General features: G+C 37.2%; 1 protein-coding gene across 2 annotated transcripts in view; it reads left to right on the top strand.

The window, feature by feature from the left end:
- LOC124802604 (innexin inx3-like) overlaps positions 1–14433 on the top strand; it is a 30910-nt gene extending 16477 nt beyond the window's left edge. For both annotated transcript variants that reach the window (XM_047263484.1, XM_047263485.1), the window contains exons 5-7: positions 5569–5728; positions 5849–6075; positions 13190–14433. In XM_047263484.1, the coding sequence (XP_047119440.1) occupies positions 5569–5728; positions 5849–6075; positions 13190–13366 (564 nt within the window). In that variant the 3' untranslated portion in view covers positions 13367–14433. The remainder of the gene's footprint in view (positions 1–5568; positions 5729–5848; positions 6076–13189) is intronic.
- Positions 14434–15253: the final 820 nt, after the last annotated feature.

Consider the following 15253-nt stretch of genomic DNA (forward strand, 5'->3'; position numbering starts at 1 on the left):
GCCAGTAAACTCTTTGTAGCATGCCTAAGTAGTAATCATAATAACCACAACCTGTTTTGCAAATGCTGAGAAGTGTTAAGAGTTTAGTTTCTTCCCTGCCTGAACCTGGTAAGCTTATCGGTATCACCAAAGACTTTAAAATCACACCATATAATCGTACCATTCATCTAGGTGTCTACATTTGTGTGACAGATGACAGAAATTTAAATATTTCGTGCATTTGTAAAATTGCTGAAGGAAAGATATTTCAAAATGGTACTTGTATTTAAAGAGGGAGTTGGCAATTAAATTGAATTTGTATACAGAAAGCATAAAAGTCAAAATTAGATACATATGTTGCAAAAAACTGTAAGGTCCATGGCAGAGGCTACCTTGTACCACTTCTAGTCACTTTCTTTCCTGTAACACTGGCAAATTGAGCAACGAAAAAACGAATGTTTAAAAGCTTCTGAACAAACCCTAATATCTCGGATCTTACCTTCATGATCCTTTCGTAAAATGTACTTTGACCGAAGTTGAATTTTTTTGCAGTCAGCCTCAGATAAGTTACCTATATTTGTGCAATACTGTCTTGTCGAAAGAGCATTGTCTTCCATCCAGGGATTGCCATTTTTTCATGAAGCATCTTCATAATACTTAAGTGCTGATCGAATGATTGGTAACAAATCTAGCAGTACACCTCTGAATTTCTTCGTCCTCTTCCTTTAATCCAACACTCAAACAGTACTCAAGAACGGCTCGCATTCGTGTTCTATATGCTGTCTACCTGATGGATGAGCTATACTTCCCAAAATTTTCCCAATAACACAGTAGAGCATTCACTGTCGCTATTACAAACATTACATGCTCATTCCATTTCATAGTGCTTTACAATGTTACACCTAGATATTTAATCAAAGTGGCTGTGTTGAGGTGCAATCACTAGTTCTGTATTCAAATGTTTCAGGGCTATTTTTTGTACTCATCCTCATTAACTTGCTCTTCTCTATATGTAGAGCAAGCTGCCTTTCATCACACCAACTAGAAATTTTGCCTATCATCTTGTATACTCCTGGAGTCACTCAATGATGACACCTTCCCATATACCGCAGTGTCATCAGCAAATAGCTATTAATTGCTGCTCACCCAGTCTCAGGTCATTTATGTATGTGGAGAATATAAGTGGTCCTATCATGCTTCCCTGGGGCACTTGTGATATCCTTGTCTCCAAAGAATACTCACCAAGGATGACATGCTGGGTTCTCTTATTCAAGAAATTTTCCAGCCATTCACACATGTTGTTGTTGTTGTGGTTGTGGTTGTGGTCTTCAGTCCTGAGACTGGTTTGATGCAGCTCTCCATGCTACTCTATCCTGTGCAAGCTTCATCATCTCCCAGTACCTACTGCAACCTACATCCTTCTGAATCTGGTTACTGTATTCATCTCTTGGTCTCCCTCTACAATTTTTACTCTCCACACTGCCCTCCAATTCGAAATTGGTGATCCCTTGATGCCTCGGAACATGTCCTACCAACCGATCCCTTCTTCTAGTCAAGTTGTGCTGCAAACTTCTCTTCTCCCTAATCCTATTCAATACTTCCTCATTAGTTATGTGATCTACCCATCTAATCTTCAGCATTCTTCTGTAGCAGCACATTTCGAGAGCTTCTATTCTCTTCTTGTCCAAACTATTTATCGTCCCTGTTTCACTTCCATACATGGCTACACTCCATACAAATACTTTCAGAAACGACTTCCTAACACTTACATCTATACTCGATGTTAACAAATTTCTCTTCTTCAGAAATGCTTTCCTTGCCATTGCCAGTCTACATTTTATATCCTCTCTACTTCGACCATCATCAGTTATTTTGCTCCCCAAATAGCAAAACTCCTTTACTACTATAAGTCTCTCATTTCCTAATCTAATTCCCTCAGCATCACGCGACTTAATTGGACTACATTCCATTATCCTCATTTTGCTTTTGTTGATGTTCATCTTATATCCTCCTTTCAAGACACTGTCCATTCCGATCAACTGCTCTTCAAAGTCCTTTGCTGCCTCTGACAGAATTACAATGTCATCGGCGAACCTCAAAGTTTTTATTTCTTCTCCATACTCTAAATTTTTCTTTTGTTTCCTTCACTGCTTGCTCGATGTAGATATTGAATAACATCGGGGAGAGGTTACAACCCTGTCTCACTCCTTTCATGCCCCTCGACTCTTATAACTGCTATCTGGTTTCTGTACAAATTGTAAATAGCTTTTTGCTCCCTGTATTTTACCCCTGCCACATTCAGAATTTGAAAGAGAGTATTCCAGTCAACATTGTCAAAAGCTTTCTCTAAGTCTACAAATGCTAGGAACGTAGGTTTGCCTTTCCTTAATCTAGCTTCTAAGATAAGTCGTAGGGTCAGTATTGCCTCACGTGTTCCGATATTTCTACGGAATCCAAACTGATCTTCCCCGAGGTTGGCTTCTACTAGTTTTTCCATTCATCTGTAAAGAATTCGTGTTAGTATTTTGCAGCCATGACTTATTAAACTGATAGTTTGGTAATTTTCACATCTGTCAACACCTGCTTTCTTTGGGATTGGAATTATTATATTCTTCTTGAAGTCTGAGGGTATTTCGCCTGTCTCGTACACCTTGCTCACCAGATGGTAGAGTTTTGTCAGGACTGGCTCTCCCAAGGCTGTCCAGCAGTTCTAAGTGAATGTTGTTTACTCTCGGGGCCTTGTTTCGACTCGGGTGTTTCAGTGCTCTGCCAAACTCTTCACACAGTATCATATCTCCCATTTCATCTTCATCTACTTCCTCTTCCATTTCCATAATTTTGTCCTCAAGTGCATCGCCCTTGTATAGAGCCTCTATATACTCCTTCCACCTTTCTGCTTTCCCTTCTTTGCTTAGAACTGGGTTTCCATCTGAGCTTTCGATATTCATACAAGTGGTTTTCTTTTCTCCAAAGGTTTCTTTAATTTTCCTGTAGGCAGTATCTATCTTACCCCTAGTGAGGTAAGCCTCTACATCCTTACATTTGTCCTCTAGCCATCCCTGCTTAGCCATTTTGCACTTCCTGTCGATCTCATTTTTGAGACGTTTGTATTCCTTTTTGCCTGCTTCATTTACTGCATTTTTATATGTTCTCCTTTTGTCAATTAAATTCAGTATTTCGTCTGTTACCCAAGGATTTCTAGTAGCCCTAGTCTTTTTACCTACTTGATCCTCTGCTGCATTCATAAACCATATGCTTGGACACTTGTCAACAATCTGTAGTGGGACATAATTTCAAATGCTTTCCAGAAGTCTAGGAATATGGAATCTGCCTGTTTCCCTCCATCCATGGTTTGTAGTATATCATGTGAGAACAGGGAGGGTTGAATTTTCAGATGGTTGATGTACTCTAAACCCATGCTGATTTGTGTACAGAAGCTTTCCTGTCTTGAGCAATCTTATTGCATCTGAACTCAGAATTTGGTAGAGAATTCTGCAGCAAACCAATGTTAAGGATATTGGTTATAATTATCATATTTTTACCTTTCTTACATACAGGAGTCACTTGCACTTTTTTCCATCACCTTGGGACCTTATGCTGAGTGAGATATTTGTAATAAATGCCGGCTATGTAAGGGGGCCAATGCTGCAGAGCACTCTTTGTAAAACAGAATTGGGATTCCATCTGGACCTGGTGATTTATTTGCTTTCAGATGCTTCCCTAAGCCATGGATGCCAATTTATATGTCCTCCATGTGGGAATCTGTATGACAATTAGACAACTGTATGTTTGTACGATCCTCTTCCATGAATGATTTCTTAAACATGAAATTTAAAACTTAAGCTTTGCTTTTACTGTCTTTTATTACAACCCCAGACTTACAGCATTTATTACTTCACCTGTTCCCAAAAAATCAAATAGCAGAACCCCGTTTTCTGTGCCAAAACACTGACACCCTGATTTGCCTTGCTGTTTGTTGAGTTGTGAATTTTTTGGCTAAAGGAGAATGAGTATGACACCACTGCACTGACTGTTGTTTGCCCTTTGGAGTATGGTGACAAGCCCAAGTTTCATCTTCTATCACTACAGAACTGAGAAAAGCATTGTCTTCAGTCTCAAAACAATCAAGAAATTCACGAGCAGCACTGACCCTATTCATTTTGTGTCTTTAGGTAAATTGTTGAATGGCAATCAGAGAGATGAGCTTCAATTTTCTGCAGCACATCACCAGTCACAACAAATGGCCTTCCGATTCTGTCTTCACAGTGAATTTTCGTCCTTCGAAAATTGAAATTCCGCACCCATTTCATCACATCCTCTCCACACACTGAAACAATTTCATGATGAATCACAGCAGTGTTCATGCCCTTAACATTTAGGTAGCAAATCACAGCATGCACTTTGCACTTTGCACTTGCCAGGTGCCGGAATGAGAATGCTTATTTCTGTCGCCGCAACACTAATCGACGAGCTTATGATTGTTGGGAATGCTTCTTCCTTCCACTTGTTGCCTGTGACATAGCAGTGGTACCAACTTCCCCCACGGACATTCCATGTTAAAGCTGCATGCCTTATCACCTTAGTTTCTGGGTAAGCCTCATATCTCTAGCAAATTTCACCCTGCAGTCTAACTTTCATCCAACTTAGTGTTTGACACCGTCTCTCCTGAACTGTGTGCCATACAGTGATATAATTTTGCTGGTACATTCAGTGGTATATGTGAATACTGTCTGCAAAATGTCAAGAAAACAGTTATCAGTAAAGTAGTAATAAATTAAAACATCATGCTTCATGTGGCAGTTTTACAGCACGAACAGTGAAAATTTACTAAGTAATAAATGTTTTTCCTTTCATCATTTTTTGGGGGTTGTCAGTGAGAAACATTTCATAAAACTTTGACATTATGTGTAAAGTTTGTTGAAAGTTGCTAAGTGCTCTCACATTAGCAGATGCAGGATAAATGAAATCTGGATATGCATGTATCATGGGCTACACTTATTTTTTACGTTCACCCTCACAGCAGTTCCTTAGACAGTAAGTGATATGTGTTCTGTTTGGTTGAAATCAGTCCAATGGTTTGCACTTGGAGTTAATTGCTTCTACATTATTTTCCCCTGGATAACACATGCATTTAAATATAAATGCTTTGCTTCCTTTTGCAAGTTTAATTATAATTGCCCTTAATTATTCCTACAAAACACTGAAAATTTTTATGAAGAGACTACACTTAATGAATTTCAGATGATGTTAAATGCAGTATTCTAATGATGAGAAATTACACATCCATTATCTAATACTATGGATAATGCAGAGGGGTATCTTGGGAACATCAAAAGGATTTGAGGATGTGAGCATACATCTGAGTGCAATACAGAAAAATTTACACTTATATTCTATGAGAAAATGTTCTGTATGGACTCGTCACACCAGTAGCTATGCTAGACGCATTAACATAATTTGTTACAGAATGAAATCGCTATACACTGTGTGATAAGAAGCTACAACTTAAAAATACTGTAAAGAAACAACGTGCAAAGAAAAGGGCAATGTTCTTCAGAAATAAATTAAATTCAGTAACCTTTTTTTCAGTTTGGAAACATATTTCTAATTAATAAGTTCCTTGGTGGGACATTTCTTGAGTATGGAACCAAAGTTCTGCAACTTCCGGACCAAGAATTTCGAACTGATCCAATGGCTGATGTATTCCCAAAAATTACAAAATGCACATTTCATAAATATGGTCCTTCAGGTATGAATAATTTCTTTGTTCTGTTCACAGTTTTGTTTTCTTGCCTGAAAGAAATTTTATGTTGCTAATATGCATAAATATACCCTTATAGTATTAATATAATTTCAATTTACTTTGCAGGGGGGATACAGGTACTTGATGTTATGTGTGTACTGGCACTCAATATTCTCAATGAGAAGATATACATCTTCCTGTGGTTTTGGTTAATAATATTGGCAGTTATATCAAGCTTGGGCCTATTGTACACATTAGCAATTACGCGGTTTCCAAAAGCCAGAGAAACTGTTTTTAAACGAGGTTTCAAAATTTCAAGGACAGCTACGAAATCAATAGCCACAAAACTCTCTGTAAGTATTTGAAGATAACGGTGTATTTCTGTGTGATAAAATAGTTCCTTTAAAATGATAAAGCACACTTGTCCAATGTGATGTTAATAATAATAACAGACATAAAACACTTCTGGAGCAACATATGGTCAAACCCAGTACAACATAACAGAAATGCATGGTGGATACAAGCAGAAACAGACTCATACAAGATGATACCACAAATGCCTGAAGTGATAATTTTGCAACATGAAGTCACTCGAGCAATTAATTCTACGCACAATTTGGAAAGCCCCTGGAAATGATAAAATAGCAAATTTCTGGCTAAAGTAGTTCACCTCAACACATTCACATCTAATTAAATTATTTAACAATATTAATATAATAGAGGGAAACATTCCACATGGGAAAAATATATCTAAAAACAAAGATGATGTGACTTACCAAACGAAAGCGCTGGCAGGTCGACACACACACACACACACACACACACACACACACACACACACACACACACACACACACACAAAATTCAAGCTTTTGCAACAAACTGTTGCCTCATCAGGAAAGAGGGAAGGAGAAGGAAAGACGAAAGGATGTGGGTTTTAAGGGAGAGGGTAAGGAGTCATTCCAATCCCGGGAGCGGAAAGACTTACCTTAGGGGGGAAAAGAGGACGGGTATACACACGCACACACATCCATTCACACATGTACAGTGTGTGTGTGTGTGTGTGTGTGTGTGTGTGTGTGTGTGTGTGTGTGTGTGTGTGTGGGGGGGGGGGGGGGGGGGGGTAAAACCCACATCCTTCCCTCTTTCCCACTCCTTCCCTCTTTCCTGATGAGGCAACAGATTGTTCCGAAAGCTTGAATTTTGTGTGTATGTTTGTGTTTGTTTGTGTGTCTATTGACCTGCCAGCGCTTTCGTTTGGTAAGTCACATCATCTTTGTTTTTAGATAAATTATTTAACAATTACATTGCAGACTCATACACAGTCCCTCATACACTTACACAAGGAATAACTTGCCTGAAACCTAAAGATCAAGCAGACACAGCAAACCCAGAAAAATGTCGCCCCAAAACACGCCTACCTACAAGCTACAAAATATTAACTTCAGTCATTACACAGAAATTAATGACATATACAACACAGAACAAAAAGGCTGCTGCAAAGGAGCACTAGGATGTAAAGAGCAACTGATAATAGATGCAGAGGTGACATATCAAGCTAAAACTAAACAAAGGTCACTGCACTACGCATACATTGATTACCAAAAAGCTTTTGATAGTGTACCCCACTGATGGTTACTACAGATATTAGAAATATACAAAGTAGATCCTAAATTAATACAGTTCCTAAACATAGTAATGAAAAATTGGAAAACCACACTTAATATCCATACAAATTCAGATATCACATCACAGCCAATACAGATTAAGCGTGGAATATACCAAGGAGACTCGTTACGTCCTTTCTGGTTCTGCCTTGCTCTGAACCCATGCTAAATAATACAAATACAAATTATGGATATAATATTACTGGAACATACCCACACATTTGCTGTACATGGATGATCTAAAACTACTGGCAGCAACAAATCAACAACTCAACCAATTACTAAAGATAACAGAAGTATTCAGCAATGATATAAATATGGCTTTTGGGACAGACAAATGTAAGAAAAATAGCATAGTCAAGGGAAAACGCACTACACAAGAAGATTACATATTGGGTAACCACAGCGACTGCATAGAAGCGATGGAAAAAACAGATGCCTATAAATATCTAGGATGCAGACAAAAAATAGGAATAGATACTACAAATATTATTTATCCTGTGGAGGCCCGGGAAAAGAATAGGCCTCCGGTATGTTCTGCCAGTCGTGAAAGGTGACGAAAAGAACAAACCACTAATAGGGCTAACCCCCCTAATGAAGCCTTGGACAAGTGCTGTCATGGTCAGGGATGACGCTTGAACCCTATGCCCGCCCACAATGCTAACAACACTGCTAGCCACACGGAAAATGATTTAAATTCAAATAGAGGTGTTTTGAAGGATATGCTTCCTGCAACCACTCTAGAAGGAAAACAGACAGAGGGTAGGATGGTCAGATGAAGTTAACCGACACCTCTGTTCTGTTATTACCAAGTAACAAACTTAGGAACCAACACAACTGGATACAGTCACAAGTATACACAACATTTATTACCAGATACCCAGAATTAAAATTTTTAACAGAACGACTGGCTGATCAGATCCGTGTAATAATAAAAAATAACAGGACACCCCAGTCAGAATTAGAAAACATCAAACAACAAGTTCAACAAATACTGGAACAAAATAATGTGCAATCAGAAGAAGAAAATACAGTAATGGACTCAAACATCCCAGAGCAAACAAACAAAGAACAACATGCATCAATTAAACAATCAGAGGAAAACGATATCTTAAGACAGCCACCAGAACAAGCACAAATAGAACGTGAAGTGGCACACATGTTAGATATAGAAGAAAAATTTCAGCTGACATGTATAGAATACAAAGACACAAATACAGACATTAGACCATTCTTGCATAGATCACCAAATAACCCACAAGTCGAAACAACAACAACAACTATCAACACAATCATACACAACAAAATAAATGAAAATACAACTATGGAAGAGTTACAACTACAGGTTTATATAGGAGCAGTCACTACACTAAATATACACCCTAGGCCCAGATCAGAACCAACCAACACACAGAAGAAACCCACAAAACCAGCATGGCAACACAGGCTACAGATCAGAATAGAAAAACTGAGAAAAGACATCGGACAGCTAACACAATTTATAAGAAATGAAATGTCAGACAAAAAACGAAAAAGGTTAGGTAAAATCTCAAAACAAGAAGCGATAGAGCAATTGGATGAAAAGAAGCAGAAATTACAAGCATTGGCCAAACAACTTAGGAGATACAAAGAAAGTGAAAATAGAAGGAAACAAAACCAAACATTCAACAGAAACCAAAAGAAATTTTACCAGACAATATTATTATCTTCTTTCCTTTCTCAGACCTTAGGTCTGGTTAAAAATGGAAAGTGACGCGGACCTTGATCAAGCGTGACTTCCTTTTAACTGTACGGTATATGTTACATTGCATTTAGGAACTTTCAGGTAATTGAACATGTATCAATAATTACATATTTCTGTAGTTGTATATAGTTATAATAGAGGGAAACATTCCATGTAGGAAATATATATCTAAAAACAAAGATGATGTGACTTACCAAATGAAAGTGCTGGCAGGTCGACAGACACACAAACACAAACATACACACAAAATTCAAGCTTTCGCAACAAAGGAGAGGGAAAGACGAAAGGATGTGGGTTTTAAGGGAGAGGGTAAGGAGTCATTCCAATCCCGGGAGCGGAAAAACCTACCTTAGGGGGGAAAAAAGGATGGGTACACACACACACACACACACACACACACACACACACACACACACACACACACACACACACATATTGAATTTTGTGTGTATGTTTGTGTTTGTTTGTGTGTCTGTCGACCTGCCAGCACTTTCATTTGGTAAGTCACATCATCTTTGTTTTTAGATATGTAGTTGTATATATACACGTTTGGATGTAGCTGTATTGCGTTGATGTACTGGTGGATATTGTGTGGTATGACTTCTGTAGTTGATAGTACAATTGGTATGTCAACTTTATCCTGATGCCACATGTCCTTAACTTCCTCAGCCAGTTGGATGTATTTTTCAATTCTTTCTCCTGTTATCTTCTGTATATTTGTTGTATTGTAAAAGGAAGTCGCACTTGATCAAGGTCCGCGTCACTTTCCATTTTTAACCAGACATAACGTCTGAGAAAGGAAAGAAATATCATCATCAAACTGTCTGATCATCAGCAAAGATAGTCAGCTTTTGAAAAACTAATGCAATTCGTTAGGCAAAAAAATCTACTCACCTAGTGGTGGCAGCAGAATATGTAGATGAAGATATTTAAGTTGGCAAGCTTTTGGAGCCAGTGGTCTCTTCTGGCAGAAGGGGAATGGAGGGGCATGAAGGAAAAGTACTGTTGAAGTTTAGGAAAAAGGGTAGAGTTTGGAAAAGTTACCCAGAATCCCAGATGGTATGAGAAGAAAAGACTGATTGTTGGGGACTGCACCAGATGAATTTGAAAACGAGAGAGGTTTAAGGTGGAAGATAGGGTAATGTGAAAGACAGATTACTGCCAAAACGTTGTGCATGAGTTAATAAGAATGGAAAGCTAAGTGCGTTGTATGTGATAGAGGTGGGGTAGGGAGGTGCGAGGTGGGGGTTGAGAACAGGTGAGAGAGTGAAAGATATATAAAACTAAAATTGAGTGAAGAAAGCAACATTCACTGTGAAGAAATGCTGAAACCAAAGAAATTGTTGTAGATAAAGACCATGGGGATGGTGAGAACCAAGGACATGTTGCAGCACTAGTTCCTGTTTGTGCAGTTCTGAGAAATTGGTATCTGGGGGGAAAATCCAGATGGCAAATGTGGGGAAACACACTGAGATCACCACTATCAGCTACTTTGACAAGGCTGAGTTCCTACAATCATGCCCTGAAATGAGGTCCGTTTTCAGACATTTTGCCCACCACAACTAGAAAAGCTTTTTTTCAACTTCCCTATCTCTGCAATATCCTTGTCGGATCCTATTCTCCTTGTGCACCCATCTCCCTACCTTTGGCTTCTATCCCTGTGACTGTCACCACTGTAAGACTTGGCCTATGCAACTTCCTGTCACCACCTATACCAGTTCTGTAACTGGCAAAACATACACTAGCAAATGGAGAGCCACCTTCGAAACAGCACATCATAGACCGGCTGTTATGTAAACATTATTCGGCCTTTTATATCGACATGACTACTACCAATTTACCAGTTAGGATGAATGGGCACATGCAGTTTGGGTATACTGGCAACACACAATATCCTTCATGTCCTCGGTGCCTGTTGCACCACACGTACCATCTGGATTCTTCCCAAAGACACCATTTTCTCAGAACTCTAAAAGTTTGAACTGCTGTTACAACATGTTCTTGGTTCTTGCTACCAACCTGGCCTCAGTCTATTAATTTCTTCAGTCTCAGCATTTCGTCATGTTAACTATCTCTTTATTCACTCCCTTTCAATTTTCTATATCTTTCACTTTGACTTGATGTTCCACCCTCCCGCCACTTCCATCACATACAATGTACTTCGCTTTCTGCTCTTATTAACTAGTTACAATGTTTTGGCAGTAATCTCTTCCTTGCATGTTACCCTATCTTCCAACTTTAAGCTCTTGGATTTTCAAATCTTGTCTGGTACAGTCCCCTTCTCATCCTATCTGGCCATTTGGTAAGCCTTCCCTGATCCTGGGTTCTGGGTACTTTTTCTGAACTCCACCCTTTTTCCAAAACCTCACCAGTCTTTTGCCTTCACCCCTCTTCCTTCCCCCCCTCTTCCCTCCCCTCCAGTCCTTCTGCCAGAAGGAGCCACTGGCTCCAGAAGCTTGCAAACTTGAATACCTTAATAGATGTGCTCTCCTGCTGCCACTTGGTGAGTAGATGTTTTATTTATCCAATTACAAAATGTCTAATCAGTATGACAAGAGACAATAAATTTTGCTCAAGATAACTGAAAAGGATGAGCAGATAATGCACCAAAGAGACAAACAGAAAAACAATACTTAATGCCAAAAACAAATGTAACCACTCTGCAAGGTCTGAAACTAATATTATCAGCTCTGGTTTACAATAAGATATGAATCATGAATATATAAAATCTTAATTGAGTTCCAAAGAAGTGTTCATGAAATAAAAGGGCCAAGAAATGAAACGAGTAAAAAGAGTGCTACCAGCAGTTATTACGAAACCAAAATTAAGTAGAGTTTGGTACATAGTTATATAACTTATTATACGTGGACTAAAAAACTTCCATTTAAATACTTAAAAAGAAAGATGAAGAAATTCTGTGTGACCTGGTTTGTAATTAACAGCTTTCAGGAATAACCCATGAAGAATCTCAGAAAACTAGAAATTGTCATTACCCAACAGTGTATGAAAGGTGGCCAGTAACACTGATCCTTTTGAAAGGGAAATGTCCTACATGGATGAAATAAGGTTCTGTATGCCTAATGAGGCAGTAAGGGAAGTTAAGAACTTTAGAAATGTGGAGGTTTAATAAAAAGCAGCTGCAACAGATTTGGTTTATATTGTCCTGCATTTAGGACATGTACACGATTGTCAAATTTACTGCAGCAAGAAATAAAACCTTCATAAGAATTTTTCATTATCATAGCAGTGAGTGAAATAAATTTGAAATTAAGAAAAGTAATTTTCCTCTATATCATTAAAAAAGTTGTTACAGGACAACTCCAGAATTCTGGAAAATAAGATTAAATATGGCAGAATGTAGCAAAGTTCTAAGGTATTACTGAGGTAAATTTAGCATTTACACACAAACTAATAAAAAAAAACTAATCAAAAGTTGTCTTCAAATACCAGAATACCAGCAGATACTTGCATTCAAGAGGTAAAAGGAAATCAAAAAGAAGCTTTAGGAATGTTTTGGAAGTTTTAAAAAAACTGAAGGATTTCAGAGCAGGAATCAACAGGAACTGTACCCAAAGCGATCTGAGAAGAAGTTAATAAATCAGAGCTTGAACAAATTTTGGTGAAAACCATACACTTGAGAACTGAAAGTGGCATTTGGTCATTAGGAGGTCCTTACAAAAGGAAAATAAGAAATGTACAATGTTTAAAGAAGATACATGTGTTGAAAGTAATGCAGAACATCCAAATGGAGAGGAACTGAGACCCATTTCTTGTAAACACAGCCAACTTCAAATTTACAGTGTTGTTTTTTTTCTATATTTAAACATGGAACAAATTGCATAAATGATTTTGAAGATATAAAATATCTACAGTCGTTGTTTTGAAAAATTGACAAATTTTTGTAACTTGGTTACTAATAAATGCAAAACTGAGGTGTCAGGTGTTAGTTCTATTACTGCACTACCAAGTATTTTCAGTTTTGTTTATTGTTACTATAATTATAGTGGTAGAAAGTCTCTACATAGTGCTACTGAACTCTAACTACTTTTTTTTCAGGCTGGAGACTTTTTAGTATTACATTTTTTGGGCCAAAGTATTAGTGCTGCCTCATTTACTGAACTGCTAGATCAGTTATCTGAAAACTTAAATGACAAACGTTCACATGGAAATCAAACACCTCCATTAATTGAAATGTCACCTCTGTATCCTCATTTGCCAAAAACTGCAGCCTGAGTTACTGGGCTGTGGAACCCGTGATCTCATGACTGATTTGAGAGAAAGGAGTGAGATGGACAAGAGATAGAAATGTCTGCATTTGTAATTGTGACACATCAATTTTAAAACAGTTTAGTGCAAATTGAGTATTATGAATTTTCAGTGTTTGTGCTTCAGTTGTTTGTGTGGTGATGAATGAACTGTGTTATCAGTACCTGGAGCAGCCAAAAGTGACTGAAAGAGTATTAAAATGATCTTATTGTGCATAAGTAGCACATACTGTTAAGATTCATTTTTGAATATTTATGTGGTATTCACATGCTGTGATAATTTGTGCCATTTACAATGTATTTATAAGGATCTTGCCATTTATTTTGGTACTTTTTATGATGTATTTGTAAATGTTTTTGTAATTTATTACAGATTGTACACATAATCATTAAAATATTTTTGTAAGGATTTCAAAATGTTGTATTACCAGTATCTCAGTGATTCACATTTGTAAAACCCACAACAAAAATCATCTTAAAGGGTATGGAATCAATTCTGGCACATATTAACAAAGTGAAGCAGTGTGATGCATTATTTTGCTCCAGTCTTTGAATAAAATGATAGAATTTGTGAGAACTGAATTAGTGTGGAGCAATGGTCATTGTTGATGGTGGTGGGCATTCTTCTTACTGCATCTTATACACATTTAAAAAGAATGCAATGGTTTAAAAATAAAATTGGCTCCTGAATCTACGCGCCATAGTAATTTTACACCATCATCAGTTCTGTGGGGCCTGTTTCTGACAGAAGATTCACAGTTTGGAGAAAATGGCCAAATAATAGATAGTTTGTGCTTGCTCAATATCGTCTCAAGTCACTGTTAAATTATCTGCAAATAACCTCAGTGATGTGCTTTGCTTATAGCAGAATGAAATCAATGGCTGAACATACACTGCACCTCTCTATCGTGATCTGTTGAGTTCGCAGTTCCAACTGGCATTTGTGAAACAAATAATGAAAAAATCATAAATCATTTACCCCTTCATATTATGAGAGATACATTTCCTTTTAAATGAAACACAAATGTAACTCATTTTTTAACTTATTTGACAATACAATACAATACAACTAATTCTGTGAGTGAGTGCCCACATGCTATATTTTTTCCTTTTTAATATCTGTTACTTATTTGCTGTATGTACTGGTTCATGTAATATCAGAATTATTTTACAAAATGTATTTTTAAACCATAATTATTAAAAATGTGACTTTGATGATGGCAATGGTGAAAATGTTGTGTAGAAAGATTTTATGTAAGAAAGTATTAAAAATGTAGTCTTACCAGTTTGCAGGCCTAATGTTTCTCCATCAAAATTCTATACTTTTACCAGAAAAATTGAAAATTCTCAAATACAAAATCTTGGTTTCTGGAATATTTTTGTTGGACTTTACTAGAAAACAGATGTGTTCATCCAAAATTCTGCTTATGAAAAGAATACATAAAGTAATAAAAGTAATTTCATTTAAAATCCAAGTATTCTGCTATTCCTGTCTTTGACATTGGTAAATGCCAGTAAACCCCAATTCATTAAAGAAGTGAACTCGAAAGTATAAGAAAGCATCAAACATGAGATTACTTTACAAATGATTTAATGTGTGAAATATTTGCTGTTAAGCATGTAAGCAGGAGAAGCTTATAAAATGTTTAAACATAATTTCAAAGTTAATTGGATGTTGCTAAATATTCTGTCTCATACTTGATGAATATAGTCAGTGTAATTAGTGTGTAGTAAACTACGCTGCCTTGAAACATATACACATTTTTCATACCTGTCTCATTGCATTAAACCTTTGACATAATGTGTAATTACGATAGTATTTTTAAATTTGGTCAATAAATACACAAAACATTGT

This window comes from Schistocerca piceifrons, chromosome 6 (assembly GCF_021461385.2).
Source record: "Schistocerca piceifrons isolate TAMUIC-IGC-003096 chromosome 6, iqSchPice1.1, whole genome shotgun sequence".
In the NCBI taxonomy this organism is placed as follows: Eukaryota; Metazoa; Arthropoda; class Insecta; order Orthoptera; family Acrididae; genus Schistocerca; species Schistocerca piceifrons.